The sequence below is a fragment of the Pieris napi genome, chromosome 16 (assembly GCF_905475465.1).
Source record: "Pieris napi chromosome 16, ilPieNapi1.2, whole genome shotgun sequence".
In the NCBI taxonomy this organism is placed as follows: domain Eukaryota; kingdom Metazoa; phylum Arthropoda; class Insecta; order Lepidoptera; family Pieridae; genus Pieris; species Pieris napi.
The window spans coordinates 5280075-5296567 of NC_062249.1; the positions used below are offsets into that span (position 1 = coordinate 5280075).

General features: G+C 32.4%; 1 protein-coding gene across 8 annotated transcripts in view; it reads right to left on the bottom strand.

The window, feature by feature from the left end:
* The window catches only part of LOC125057148 (inositol 1,4,5-trisphosphate receptor), a 59574-nt gene that overhangs the window by 32124 nt on the left and 10957 nt on the right, over nucleotides 1-16493 (bottom strand). For all 8 annotated transcript variants that reach the window (XM_047660639.1, XM_047660636.1, XM_047660638.1 and 5 more), the window contains 13 exons: nucleotides 10299-10369; nucleotides 9002-9123; nucleotides 6697-6816; nucleotides 5707-5824; nucleotides 5005-5117; nucleotides 4263-4493; nucleotides 3528-3640; nucleotides 2719-2859; nucleotides 2048-2132; nucleotides 1588-1748; nucleotides 1168-1333; nucleotides 513-656; nucleotides 47-191 (listed from right to left, as the gene is read on the bottom strand). In XM_047660639.1, the coding sequence (XP_047516595.1) occupies nucleotides 47-191; nucleotides 513-656; nucleotides 1168-1333; nucleotides 1588-1748; nucleotides 2048-2132; nucleotides 2719-2859; nucleotides 3528-3640; nucleotides 4263-4493; nucleotides 5005-5117; nucleotides 5707-5824; nucleotides 6697-6816; nucleotides 9002-9123; nucleotides 10299-10369 (1730 nt within the window). The remainder of the gene's footprint in view (nucleotides 1-46; nucleotides 192-512; nucleotides 657-1167; nucleotides 1334-1587; nucleotides 1749-2047; nucleotides 2133-2718; nucleotides 2860-3527; nucleotides 3641-4262; nucleotides 4494-5004; nucleotides 5118-5706; nucleotides 5825-6696; nucleotides 6817-9001; nucleotides 9124-10298; nucleotides 10370-16493) is intronic.

The window sequence follows — 16493 nt, forward strand, 5'->3', positions numbered from 1 at the left end:
TGAATTGAATTTCATTATCCAGTGAACTTTATCATTAAGAACGTACCAACGAAAGTCTCAATTTCAGCAGCGGTAATGTGTTTCTCCAACAACTTCCTGTTGTTGTGTAAGAGGGCAGTGATCGTGTCTTCTGCTAATATGTCGTAACCGATTTGCTTTTGCATGAAGCCGAAGTGCTTGGCTATGTATTCCTGTTGAGAAATAAATGCACTCATAACATCGCGAACAAAAGGTATCTTTATCGTAAATGAGACAAGGCATTACTCGCGTATATGTTAAACTTATAATATCATATAAACTTATGTTTGCTTTTAATAAAAAAACGTGTGTGTAAACGTGTTAACGCTAACATCAGGGTGTTGGTTTTTAGTGACGGTGTGCGCGCGCATTGTACAAATTTACTCTCATCATTTTTCCCTAACGCGCCAAAAGCAGTATAACTTCAAAAACTTTTTTTACTTTTTTTATTCTGTTTTCTATTGAGGTTTTTAATTTTACAATAAACTACATACCTGATTTTTCCTATAATCCTGTTGGCTCAATCGTAATATTCTGTAACAAAGTCTGAATATAAACTTGTAGGGCGCGTATCTGGGATCATAGAGCTCCTCGATCTTTAGGAACGGTTCGCCTTCCGAAGATTCCTCAAATGGACCCTAGAAACAAATTACATTCTAAAAATATCAATAAAACATACAGTTTGAACTTTTAAGAACTACTAAGAAGGTTCTTTTGCTATTAGTATACTAATTTTTAGACAAATCACATGACTCGCGCAGGAATATACAATTTAGTAAATCATCGTTATATATATGTCGCAGTAAAGTAGTTATTATGTTAGTTATTGGCTATTCATTTTTCTAAATAATGAAATATTAAACGACAATATATATAGGAAAATATATATTTTTTTCCAATCAAATATCTTGGTCACCCTACCAAAGTTGAAATGCGTCTTATTGTCTAGGAACGTTTAGGAAACTCGTTAAACGTTTCGTGCAGTCACTTGTCTGACGGAACTTTAGCGAGTTGATTGAATATCGATTTTTAATTAACTGTCTAGAGATTCAATTAACTATTACGATATTATATGAAACTCAAGTATTAAGATAATTCAAAGCGTGTATGATTTGACGGAACTGAGACTATCGAATTATGCAAACTCACTTGTAATATTTTAAACAGTTGTCCTAGAATATACTGCTCTCTCAGCAACTTCTGTCTGTCCCGATTAGGGTTTTCCACGACGAGATCTAGAGCTTTTGATTTATTGGGCTCATTTTCATACCCAGCTATGAAGTACACTATGTCTTGAAGGAGGCAAGTTAGGGCCCTGTAAAAGGAAAAAATATTTGCTTATACGATTTGTAACAATCGAATCGAAAAGAAGTGAAAGTAATCGGTATGATTTTATTATATGGATTACTGACAAACACTTGGGCATTTTAATAAAACTAAAATAGTTTTTGCTAATTTAGTCAAAACTTTATTGTATCGAATAAACTAGATAATCTCTTCGTCCGTTAGTAAAAACTATTTGATTTATTAAAACTCGTAGCTAGAGCATTTTATAGAGTTCAAACTTACTTCATCTCATTATGTTCAATGTTTCCTTGGTGCAGTTTGCTAGAGAGAGCAGACAGCACTTTACATGCGTCGTTGGCGAAATCTAAATCTCTTACTTCGCTGGGCGATACTGATATTAGAGCGAATGCTTCTTTATCTTCCTTTATCACTGAACAACCAACCTGAAAACCAATCGGTTAATTTGTGTATTTACTATTATGGCAGAACGTTTTATAATGTTTATTATGTGAAAATATAGTAAAGGTTATAAAAAAACAAATATGGATTTTAAAAGATTATGCTTACCTAAGTTTTAAAGGCAAGGAATTATAATTGAATTTATAATGAGGGAGAGTTTTTAGATCATACATTTTGACATTGTTCTTATTATGACATTATGATTATTAATACGACATTGATACCTATTTTAATATACCGTACCCTACCGCTTTCTTTTCAAATAAACGATTTATTTATTTACCTTCGACATGACAGGTTTATCCTCATCTTTGTCTATGGGTATCGATGTTGAATGAACCCAGGTGTGCGTACATAGATGTTGTAATCTGGGGACAAATATATGTAAAGTAATATATTTGGTCTGCAAGATTTTTTTTATAATACCATACCAAAATACAAATAAAAAAAGTACACATGTCAGAAGTGAAACTTCTTTGGCAAACTAATTTTTAAGTCTTGTTCATATTTATACAAATCGAAAACTTTTGATTTCCGACACTTAGAGTGAGGGAAAAGGGAAGATATTATGTTAGGAATTTAATGAATTTAACTGTCATTAAAATATTAAAAATGCCGAAAATTAATACACATAAATTTTTTTTTAAATTTATTTTTTCGATAATGTAACACGTGGCATTTTAATTAACATTTCGTCATTTAAGATTTCAATAAATTATTTTGCATAAAATAGAAAATACTAATATTGAATAAATTCTCTATACGAAATTTTAATTTAAAAATATAGAATTTCTATAAGGTAATTCGCCCTTCTCACTCTCTCTCAATTGGTCTCAATCACTCTCTCCCTTTCCTTGTGTTTAAAGCTAAAGTTTGAATTCTAACTTTAAACCTTCATTTCGAACTGGCCGTCTTTCCACTATACAAACTTTTTATAGTACTGTGTTCACTAACCTAACATAACTGCTCTGTGGCACGGGTGCGTCCGAGTGAGTCATTGTGGTAGGGTCCAATTCGAAGAGCGTCGCTATTTCTGACGAGTGCGGTACTGATATCAGCTGATATGCTGGTTCTAAGCCATCGTTGCTTGATTCTCTGCAAATCAATATATTTTTAGAGGCATTTTAATACATTCATTAAAAAACTATATAGGTAGTTTTCAAATTACAGAGCATAATGCGACTCAGTGACGCACAATGCCGAATTATGCTGAAGCTTAATTGGAACGTGAATTAGTTTTCAAATTATTATTATTACTTATTTTAAGTAATTTGGATTTTGATTATTTCATTAAAAATTTTTTACGTTTTGAGTAATTTTCTTTATTTTTATTCTCGTAATTATAAACAAATAAGATTGTGTCCTTTTCTTCATCTTGATAAATATGTTCTTTGCCACGAAAGCATGGATGAGAAATGACGAAACGAAAGCCTTTTCAACAATAAATAATATTTAACTAACGATAATATATAAACAAAATTTCGATCAATGCCAACTTAAAGAAAAAACACTTGTCAATTTTCTGTCACTGAGTTGGTATTGATTGCGAGTGTCACGCGAGAGCATTACTTTTGAGAGTGCTCAATAGTGCGAAGCGATGCTGTAGTTGGAACATTCAACGTTGAGCATTATGCCGCATAATGCGCTCTAGTGCTGTAATCGGAAAACTACCATAGCCTTTTGTCTGTTTTCAACATTTAAGATGTAAATTGTAAAGAAAGAAAAAAATTAAAAAGTTATGTAATTAAATGGTATTAACTTACGAGGCTTTCGGGCAGGCTTCGGCGGCCAAGTAGTGCCCAGTAGCGAGGTGTTTAAACCTGAATATGGAGTTCCAGTGACCCGCACCTCCTCTGCATGGATCGTGTTGGACCACCTAGCACAAAGTTTAACTTAGCATTTCATATATTCTATGTACAATGTCTAAATGTGTCCTATCGGGACGCCCAAAAAGGGTAATCATCGCACACGTGTGCGTTGCCGGCCTTTGAGGAATAATGTTATTTATTTCTTTGTTTTTAATAGATTTCAAGTGAAAATTCTTAAGGCGCATGAGAGATGAGATTGAGAGAGAGTGAGAAGGGAAATAAAACCTTATAGAAATTCTATTTTTAAAATGAAAATTTCGTAAAGAGAATTTATGAAATATTATTATGTTATATTATATGCAAAATAATTTATTAAAATCTCAAATAACTTCCTTTTTCCCTTCCTCTAAGTCTCGGAAATCTAAAGAGCGAAGATTTGTATAAATATGAACAAGAGTTAAAAATTTGTTTGCCAAAGAAGTTTCACTTCTGTCATGTGTACTTTGTGCGCACGCACTTTTTTTTAAAGGATAATCCTTTTCTTTCATTTAGTAGTTGTAGGAATACTAATAATTAATTCTTGATACAATATAAAAATTGCACAAATAGAGTTCTAACTTCAATAGTTTTGACCTAAAATTATTCGTATGTATACTGGTTTTTTGCTATTGTGAATTTTTTCCCGCTCACCTCAATCTCCCACAACGCTTTACTACTGGTGGCGGCTGTGGCACTAGACCGGCCAGTGGTTCTCAAAAACACATGCTGTCTCTCTCTATACGCGTCCATGGTAAGAAACTTCTCTTGTTCGGCGTGGAAGAGTCGCACTACATCCCCACCTTTGAGGATCTCTTCTTGGTTCTCTTTGTGTTCTAAGAATAGAGTGACCTTCCAGGACGTTGACGAGTTTACTACGTTCACCTAGAAATTATAACCGCATTGTCAACACTTATCTTTACTGTGTTGTATAAAAGAAGAATTGATTAACAAAGACAGCTTGACAAAATCTACAGTTACGTACGTATACGTAACAAACATCCTTTATTTAAAAAAAATTCTATAATATAATTCTTTGCTGTGCTACTTTACTCAAAAGGCAAATTCTATAGGGTATATCTGAATATGAAAATATTCAGAGTCTAGACTTAGCCAGAACTGTCAAAAATGGCAGCATTTGACATACTTAGTATTACTATAGCGCTAAGTCTGGTCTTCTCTTTTCAACAGCCTGAGTTCGGAATTCTTTTAATTTTCGTAAAGTTTTATTTATGTGTCAAGTATAAAGTTTATTGTGTATTACAAATATGCTTATAAACAAATGAACATTTTAACACTATAAACGCTAATTTAATTATTAATTAAAATGGTGAATTATTAAACTTAGGACTGGTTATTTAATTATGACTTCATTTAACACTCTTCATACCCTTACCTCCATACATCCACCATTATCTGGTAACTCGTGATTGGCAGACACATGAAGCACTTGTTGCCCAGCATTTACAGGGTTTAGGATCACTTTGTCGCCCACCACCACGTTGTCGCCTGAAAAACAATGTTTATACTAAGTACTCTCTCGCATGTGTTGTCAAGCGCATTATACGCAAATACAAAATATAAAATACATTCTATAAAATGTAGGATGTAAGGTAAGGTATGATAGGAACCGTTCGGTGGACGTCGTTCACAATTTCAACTTAAAATAAAAAGCCGTGAGTACATATCTCTCCCCAATATATCCCTAACATGAAGAAAGGCACACAATTATTAGTCCTAAGTACTGGTAACTGGAACTATGAGAGAGATAATAACTTATACTTTGCATTTCAAAACACCCACACACTAAAAATTATAAAATTAAGGGCTTAGCTACTACATAAAATAGGCAAGAATTTAAAAAAAGTTCTAGTTAGACGGTCGTCTTCTTAGACGGTCTTCTGAATTAAAATATTATGTATTTACTCATCAAAATTTATAAATAAAAAATAACATTACATGATACCCTCCTCTTTTCTCTTTAGATTTTAAAACTTTGAGATCCAAATTTCTACACTATATTCACTTTTGTTAATACCTTAGCACATTTTGTTAATTAATAAAATAAGGGCGAAAAACAATCATCTTTAAAACTTACCCGTCGATCTGAGCTTATAAAAGGGGATAACATAAAACCACGATCCCTCGTTCCCATTCGCATCAAGATGTACACGCATCGCATTTTTTTCTAATAAAGCAGGCAATCTTTTATTCACCTGTAAAGTAAGTATGTTACATAAAGGTGAAATTGTATAGGAAATTATTTTTACGAAAAAAAACTTTCCATTACGAATTATTATTAATCGAGTACTCAATAGCAATATTTTTTAGTAATTAGAAGACGTAGAACATTAGAGACTGAGGCTGTGTGCACCAAATAACCACACTCGGCGTGGTAAGCGGTCGCAATTGCTGGCAGTGCCTCGGGCGCGTACGAATTTACTCAGAGAAGCACCATTTACGCGTGTCTTGCGCACCCTAAACATTATTGCTTGTGAGACTATATTTACGCCCGAACCCAATAATCAATCCACAATCTCAGAGATCAGACGTGACAGTAGATCGATCTCCTATCTGCATCCCATTAACCAAACCCTACGAAGACAATCCATTTTTGGCGACGGATAAAATGCTCTTTGTCATTCCATTTTACCGAGTTCACTCATATTTGATAATCAATGTAAACCAAATAAAGTAAATAAAACAGTAAAAATAACATTATATTTTAATGTTATGTTTAAAACATAACAAACAGATTTTTTAATTATTTAAAAAACTGGTATAAGTTAAAATTTGTTAATAAATAATTAATTGCATTATTTACAATTAGTTATAAATAGGTTTAGGTTTTAAGTTTTTACTTGTTATGTTTATATTATGTTTTTAGTATAGTTTTCTATTGTATTAGTATTAAGTTACTGCAAAAATAGGAAATAAGGAAAACAAATAAATAAATAAACCTTTACTTTTTATAAAAAGGGTAAGACTTTAAATAGTGCACTTATTCTTGAATATATTTATATATGATTCTGTATACTGAAGAAGATGGTATATATAGGTACTTCTAGTAACGATTAAGTCTACTTACAGTTAAATATTTGTTACTCTTGACGTGGAGTAGTTGAATGACACTACCATATTGCACTACTGTTCCGAGGACTTTTGTGTTTTCCATATCATTTTGCTTCTTTTCAATTTCCGCGGCATGCTGAAACAATAAGTTTATAGCTATTAGTGTTAAATCTAGAGAAAACTTTGCCTTAAATAACATAAAACCTCTTTTGTCGGAATAAGCTAATTAAAGAGACATAATTTACTATGTCATAAGTTATTTATCATTAAACGCGTTTTAATTCGAAAGTGTATAACAGAAAACAATATTAACAGAATCGATTTGAATCATGCCTAGCCTCTATTTTTAACCGACTTCAAAAAATCGATATGATGCGTATATTTTTTATAGAACAGGGGCTAATTGGCAGGAGGCCCTTATGTTATGTGATACCGACCATGGGCTCGCGATTGCGTTGCCGGTATTTTAAGAATTGGTACGCTCTTCTCTTTGAAGAATTGGGTAGGTGGTTCCAATAACGGCCGTATGTGTTTATAATTATTCGGACAAAGGCGCTCTTATTATAAATCTCTTAATTTAAGAATGATTGAGAACTTCAATTCGATTATTTTATAAAAACCACTGTTCTTTTAAAAACACATTACGAAATGAGCAATAAATATTATCAATCTAAATACCACAAGATCTAATAGATCTGTCTAGGCATTTAATGGCTCCATCGATCAAAGTGTGTCGGCGGCAGAACAAATAATATTTCATCACAATCTTTTAGATCTTCGAGAAATATTACACTTGGCAAAGAATTGTGCTTAAAAAATATCATTAGTCTTTGATTGTTATCTTTATATAAGACTTCTACGCATATTAGGACAAATAGCTTTTAATAGAAAGCATTACGATGCGTTTATAAATATAGTGTTTGACAAATATCTAAGCTTGTGTTTCACCTTATATGCGAAGTATGATATGATATGTACGATACAAATAATATAAGAATTGACTTTGACTAATAATGTAAAATTCCTTAAGACAAATTTGCGCGCCATTGTGTGTGGCAGAATATGCGAACTTACGATTGTACCTTACACATTTTTGTACCATATTCTTGCAATAAATAAATTATTATTATTTAAAAAATAGGCTTGAGGCGCGTAATTTGAACTTCGAATTCGACCATAGTATGGAGCCTATTTATTATATAAATTCTCGTGTCACAGTTTTCGTTGCCATACTCCTCCGAAACGGCTTGACCGATTTTGATGAAATTTTTTGTGCTTATCCGGTATCTATGAGAATCGGCCAACATTTATTTTTCATCCCCCTAAATGTTAGGGGTAGTCCACCCCTAAATTTATTTTTTTATTTTTTAGACAAAATTTTTAATTTCTATTTTTTTATGATACAACATACAAAAGTACATACAACCACTAACTTTCACCCCTCTACGATCAACCCCTATTTTTTTATTATAAATGATATACATGGCAAAACGACATTTGCCCGGTCAGCTAGTTTATTACAAAAAACTTACATAAACGCTTCAACAATTAAGATAGTTTTAAAAATCCTAGTTTTTTACTAATTTCATTTCATTTATCCAGTCTCGGCACAGTAGACCGTGTTTCCATACTAGTAGTATATATTAATAATAATTAGTCTATCTTGGCTAATAAACCGTATTTATTTAAAAATAGAATTCTACAAACACTATCACAGTACGATACCACTATTATATGCGGATTAAGTGGTTCAATCCGCAATGTATTGTGTTCAAGTACTTTAATCCCCTATTCAGCTACCTGCCGCAGTAATTGAGAGAGTTTAATTAATATATATTTATTAATAGTGTTCAATTGTTTGGAATCAATATAGGCAAACTAATTTGACAAGTTTTAGATTGTCGAGTTAGAGATCTAAATTTTAATATTATATTTTTTATAAATTTATAATTGTATTGTGTGATAAAGACAATTGCTTAAATATTGTTAAGAGTTAGTTTAGTACAGCTAAAAGTTCCGGATTCAAGTGAAAGAATAATTGGGGTTTATATTTACACATTTACAGAATAGATACATATGAGGTACAATAGGAATCGCAAGGTTTGAAGCGAGATTACACTTCATATTTAAATATTTAAGAGTCAAGACTGGGCGTTAAGTATTTTCCAGTATGTCAAAAACGTATTAGACCATACGGCTTTAGTACTAGTCTAAGGGTAAGTACTAAGAATGGTACAAAACCCTTGAGGTCCTTCGAATATTATCCATGAGCTATAGTTTTTCATACAAAAAGGAACAAGTGACGACCACCATCTACTTACATGTAGCCTCTTCAAAAGCCCCGTGTCTGTGTCGGCGTTGGCGTTCGCTGACTGCTTGGCAGTGTTCCAGAACTGCTTCTGTGCGGAGTACCGGTTCATAGGACATATTTTGAACAGACAATCTGAAATATATCAGGTGGGTTATATAAAAAATAAAATAATTCAACGGGATCATTTACGCCCGAACCCAATAACCTATAATCCAACATCTGAGATAGTAATCTTAATCCAAATGTTGAACCAAGTGTGGTAATAACCAATCGACGGATTTTAATAGCCATCTGTCGATACAAGCTAGCCGTATCGGTGTCTGTGGATAGACCTTTGTATGAAAATGACAGTTGACGAAAGCTCGATTTCAACAGTAAATTATCTTAACAGATGTTTTAAACATACACATGTATATTTTTATTATTTATGTTATTTGTACGGTTTTATTTGGCTTACATTGATTAGGTATCAAATATGAGTGTAAACGCGGTAAAATGGAACGACAAAGAGCATTTTATCCGTCGCCAAAAATGGATTGCCTTCGTAGGGTTTGGTTATTGGGATGCAGATAGGAGATCGATCGACTGTCACGGTCTGATCTAAGATTGTTTTAAATCTGAGATTGTAGATTAATTATTGGGTTCGGGTCATAGTGATTCGTAAGTTTCTAATGTATCACGCGGCTGTTACTGATTTGTATTATAAAATGTATAATAATATAATAGTGTGTAAACACGTTTAAAAATACATAATTTTGGATGAAGACACGTTTGTTTACAATTTACAAAAACCCAATTGTATAATTATGTATCAACCCGTGGTCATGCTTTGTGGCACTTTATAATTTTAAATCTAAATATAAAGTGTGGGCATAAATACTTTTTTTTAATAAGACAATTGATTTGAAAATTGAAATTTTGTTGTATTTAATAATGCGATATTTTTTATAAATTTTATTTTTTTATAATAAGCATATATATATAAGGAGACGCTTCCAAGAACTAACATTCGTCTATCGAATACTATTCGTATAGCTATGTCGTCCTATTAAACAAAATTTATTAAATGACGTTTTACTATACAATTTACTTACTATTTTTACATAAACGGACTGTATACTCCAATTACGGTAAGTAATTAAAATGTAATGCGGGCACGGGCCAGCCTCTCTCGTCCTTCACAGAGTCTAATTACCAACCGTCGAACAAATTTTACTAAGATAATCTAGAATTATATATTACTCAGACTTAAAATCGATATATTATCGATATAGATAATGAAAAGTACTAATTAATATAATAAATACCTCGAAACTTCTTGGGTGGATCAGTTAGGTCGCCGGCTTCAGGGCAAACCACGCATCTGTCATCTACCAACCTAAAAATAATTTTACAATTAATTCTCAATTTTTTTTTGTTTTAGTATATGCAATTGCATTTTAACTTTAAATAATAATTAAGGATTATAAATAAATTAGACTGCCTCTGACCTAGTTTGGTCACATCCAAATTTACAAAAGGGGTTGAGGTTGAAGACTTGAAGACCGTGGTTCGAATCTCGGTGAATAATCAAGCAGCCGAAATAGCAAATTATGCGTAGTAACTTCCGTTATAATAACCAGTCCTCGTAATTACTATTTCTATATAAATTAAGCTATTAGACAGTTTGAAAAATGAAGTGTTATTAAGAGTAATCCGTATAAACATAACTTCAAAACTTTAATTTGTCAAAAAGTCCATACTGAAATGCTTGATACCTACTTCAGTCGCAAGACATAAAACGGTCACAGTTTAGTCGAATAGATTATGACCTATACTAGCATACTTGTAAATAATATGTCTTCGTCCATCTAATCCTAACACTGTCTTGAATTTAATTACGTAAGAAACTGATTTTGATCAAAACATAATGTATGTATTTGTGTAATTTAAGAATGATAATTAACACGTAAAAAACTTGAAGTTTGTTTACGTGGTATGACTCGTCATTTAGCGGCAAACGTTTAGGCCGGTTCTTAAAATTATGAATGATTAAATAGAATAATCGGAAATGTTTTTTTTTAATCCCGACAAATAGGGAATTGGAAAGTTTTCTACGGATATACGAAATACAATAATTATAAATACAATAATTTTAAATATAGAACCCGAGCCTAAATTATGACTAGGGACAAACGGTTGGTAAACACTGTTTTATGGAATGTGTGAGGGTCTGCAACATGCTGACATTTTTTGTAGGCCTTGCGTCTTCCATCAATTGTTTACGAGACTATAAATACTAAATACGTCACTAATTTGACAACGTCATCATAGCATAGACTATATAACTACAAAATCTAGAATACAGAGTATAGCTATATATAGGAACACGTTATACGCCAACACCCTAGTTCAATTTAGAAATCCAATTATGTTTTTTGTTTGGTTTATTTATATCGGATTCTGTGAACATATGTGAGAGTTTGAATTGTCATTCTCAGAGATTCCTGTTTAGTATTTTGTTTATTGTATTTATGATTATATGTTTATGTGATAAAATAGACATCATCTTGCTAGCGATATAAACACAAATATGCTCGAAAGTCAATAGTGATAATAGCACTACCATGATTTTAAGTGATAAACCTTAACAATAATGTATAGCGTCAAATTTTAATGAGCAGTGTTAGCCTAGTGATATCAGCCTGCGACTCTCATCCCGGAGGTCGTAGGTTCTATCCTAGCTGAGCACTAATGGACTTTCTATGTGCGCTTTTAACACTTGCTCGTTTAGTTAAAACTATTATTTAAAAGAATAAATCTCCCTCCGGTTACGTTCAAAAAAATTTCATAAAGTTTTTACGTACACATTAGAGTTGAATAAAAACATGCAATATTAATACAACTTAAACTTAATTATGCTTAAAGTAAAACGTGAGTTACCTTTTTTTCCGTCGTGACCATAAAATTTATGTTAATCTAAGTTTCTGTATGGCCAACTTTATAAATAAATAAATAGATGAATACTAAGGGAAATAAAAACACAATATAACTACTACTTCTACTAATCTCCTAGATTTAGCGCTACTAGAACTAAAGGATACAGATTCACACTAAACCATACCAGTCCGAAGAACTTCTGACAGTGTTTGTAAAAGAAATAAAAAGGTAGAAGAAAGTTAGAATGAAATAATATATAAATAAAATAACAAAAATCAATGTCAAATTTTATATCTATCACTAATAAGAGAAAAATAATTATAAAATTAAAATAAATATTAAAGACGAAGCAAACATAACGAGTAATTAAGAGTTAAAAGTAAAATCTCTGTTAAAATATTCTTAACTAAAACATTACTGCTAATTCTAGTATGTTTTTGTTTACATTAATATTTAAAGTTAGTCGTTAGTTCGTTCTGGCACAAAAGCAAGTCGATATTTACAAATATTATTAGTTTTAAATTACTTTTTCACAATGTCTGGATAAAATACCAAATAGTTATGCAACACATAAATTATTTGGAAGATAAATTGTGCTATTTGACATTCATCGGACTCATAACTTATGATGGACTTTATGCTTAGAGTATTAAGCCAGAAAGGAGACGCCATCACTCGAACGATGCTAATTATTTTTTCTGCCAAAACATCGGCGGGGGACGAGGCACTCACACAGACAAAATTTTACTACAGAAACAAATTGCACAATGTTTGTACACACGCACACAAACCTAATTTGCCTACACAAGAGTAACCGCAACGCACACATTTAAAGAAATCGTATCTTTACACGTTACATGTACAGCACACATACGCAACAATCCCGACATAATTAGAGCTACCACCATGTCGATAAGGAATGTCGATAAAATTTATTTATTCAATCATTCAGTTGTTCATTCTATTCTGCAATAGCAGAAATATTCTAAAAAAATTTTTTTTCACACATGCGGTGGCAAATTGTGAACTAATGGCGCCACAAGCGACTGTACCCAAACTCTATGAATTGGTCAGTTTCAGTGTGTATAAGGATAAGTAGTGTCAAGTTCTTGCGTGACTCAAGCTAATAACGGACTTTGGTTTGGGTACCGTCCCTCATGGCTTCATTAACTTTCACTAAGGTGAAGTAGTGCATCAAGAAGGACACTAGCGCTCCATGTTTTTATTTATTTTATTTAAACAAACAACTGAATGTACATTGGACTTTTCTTTCTTCTTCTTCTTTTCTTTCTGTTTTCTGTTTTTGCGACAGTTGCACCTTAGGAGAGTATGTTAGCGATGATTTCTAAAGTGTTTATAGCATTTCTAAAATATTTTAGAGAAAATTTGCAATACATTACTATACGGCTAATATTTAGAAGAAGTTATGCGCTGGTCTCCTCTATGACGCTCCATCCTAAATGTAATAAAATAGGCAATTAAAACAACGTACTTAAGAAAAAATATTTATTACAAAGAGGTTAAAAAGAACAACAGGGGGTTTCTAAACACATTGTCAATCAAAGTATTTATTTATATGAAAACATCATGTAACTGTATAATCATTTGACATTAAAAAAAAATATTTTTATTGCTACTACTTTTTTAAATAGCGTAATAGAAATCCCATGATGATTTTGAATTTAAAAATTTGAAACGACATAAGAAAACACAATTTTATTTTATACTAGGTACTAGTTTCATGTATGAAATAATAAGAACACTATTATTACTTACAAAATAGCGGATTTTGATAAGTTTTATTTAAATCTGCAAATCCAGCAAAACTTTTTATTGATTTTTGAAGTGAATGAGTTTTGTGAATATATGACGGATACATTTTTTTGGATCCTTTTTCTTAGAAAGGTAAGTGATTCTCGTGTTTACATATTTTTCCATAACAACCTTTGCCAGTTCTATGTTATGCGTCACATAATCGTTGTCAAAATAATGTTCCTCAATAGAATGAAAGAATGTTTTCCCTACAAGTTTTTTTAAAGTTTGAATAACAATTCGTTTAGTGTTGTATTTAGGATCAACTTTTTTATCCGACGTAAGTGTGGCTCTAATCTCGAATTCACAAAAGCGACATAAAGATATTACCTCTTCTGAGGCATACATTAAGCCACCTCTACTTTTTTGATAAATCAAGCTTTCTTTACACTGCACGCCTAAAAGAGCCTTGACGCAGATACTGCATTTGATTTTTTTAATGATAGAAAAAACCACGTAGCCCGCTATGTATTTCACTACTTCCTCGCCGAAAGGAGATAAGTATGTGTAGCTATCTATATCTGTAAGTATCTGTTCCTCTGTGATGGAAAATTGTTTATCTGCCTCTAAATTAATACAGAATGACAAAGATGTGTCGTTGATTTTTTTTATCCCTGAAGAACAATCTAAAATTGATATTTTTTCTAAAGGAATACAATTTGTACCTCGTTCATTTCGGTTTAGCTCTGTGTGTACCAATAGTTTCTTATATATTGCTTCGAGTTGTCGCGCTGTGGGATTATCATTATACCCGCCATGGCTACGAACATTGGAAAAAAAAAATTCTATATGATCTTGGCTGATCTTATGTAAGGGCAGATACGTAAGTATTGTGCCTTGGTCTAACACTAAACTTTTGAACAACTTTTTTGCACTTTCAATGCACACGCAAAAACCTAAAAAACCTGTGTGTCTTGGAGATTTTAATATATTTACTTTTTTTAATGTGTTACCCCTAGGAATAACCACAGATAAGTTAGTTATGACAGCTTTTGCTTCATCTAATCGGTCAAATGCCTTTTGATAGTTTTTTGAGTTTAATGCCTGTTTGTACGCATTGGACCAAGTTTTTGAATCGAGGACATCAAATATATCGTTCATTAAAATTAAAAATTCAGCGGTTGGAGTTACTTCTTTGAAAGAAGGCATCTTCATAATGTCAGCACAAAAAATCAATGCGTCAGCTACGCTCTGACTGAAAAGTTGGGCAGCCAATGAGACATTCATTATTTTGGACTTAAAATAAATATGGTTCGCTTTTAATTTGTTGGCTAAATAAAACATTTCTTCCTCTTGTAGTTGGTGCAACTTTGTGATATATGACCATTCTATTTTTTTTTCATGGCCAGATCGATAAGTTAAAAAATATTCGTAAAACTCAAACGCATTTCTAACCAGTTTCAACATATGACACGGATCTAGAAAAAAGAAAATCTCTTGTCCAGTATGAGGATCTAATATTTTAGTCTGTAAATTTAGTGGATCAAGACAGCAGCCCAATTCTTCAGCCATGGCAAGATTACATTTTGTGCCGTCACATGTCAACGCCTTAATTTCAACACCAGTTTCATGAACGAGCTGGAACGCTATTGTGACAAGTCGAGCTTTTAAGTTAGCAGTCATACCTTTTATTAAAAAGTACCCAATAGGTACTTTCCATGTGGTATTGATGCCCACCAATAGAAACACTAGAGCATCAGTGGCTTTATCGGAATTGTCCGATATAAAATCAAATCCGTAGTCTACGTATCCGTAATGCCTTTGGGTACTAGAATTGTATTCGGTAAATTCTTTTATTTTCATTTCATCCATTATCAAAGAGCAATAGATTTTGCCAGTATTACTGTCAACTCTCAATCTCAATGCATTTAGTGCCTCTTTTGTGAAGCCTGGACGACCGTTAATAGTACTGTACCATTTTGACAATGTACGCGGCGCTGGTAAACAGTTTCCGAATGTTTTTCTTACATAACGGTAGGCTTTAGGTGAATAATAATTTAATGTAAGTGCAAAACATCTTAATTCAGGAGAATACTTAACTCTGGGTAATTTTCTAGTTTTGCTTTTTATAATTTGCCTTTTTATTAGTTCGGTCTCTTCCACGCCTATGGCTTCCAAAATTCTTCTATTTTCTTTATCTATTAAAGATTTTTTGGTTAACTCATCAAGTATTTCTTTTAAACTAGCAACTTTCTTTTTTAAATATCGTGTTTTCGACTGAAGTCTTTTAATTTGTTTGTTTTTTTGAACTATTATTCTTCTTAATTTACGTATTCTTGGTGTTTCTTGGTCCAATTTATAACAAGAAACATTAGTACTTGTAGTAGGTGAAACATGATTTGTTGATAACTCAGAGCGAAAAGTTGAGGAGTGGGGTGGTGAACTAGCCGAGGTTTCAGTCTCAAATCTCATTTTTTTTGCTGGTTGGCAATCGGTTGGTTTTTCGAAGTCAGCCTACAAAATAACATATAAAATAACATTACTACAGTCCGTGAGGCGTAAGTTGAGCTTTGTATCTATGTGACTGCACACGGATAGTGTAGAATTGCAGTCGACTTGAAGCGCGCGCGTCCTGTGCTTAGTTTGAACCCCTGTTTCTGTGTTTGAACCGGTTTTTACTGGTGTTTGATACTCAGTCTGAAAGGCGATGCGTCCCACTCCAATAACATGTCTCTATCAATCTTAAACACGGTTACAAAATTAGTTGCGCTTCAATAACAAATCGCGCCATACTTTGTTAACATGAAGTAAAGTAAGTTTTTTTAAGGTAT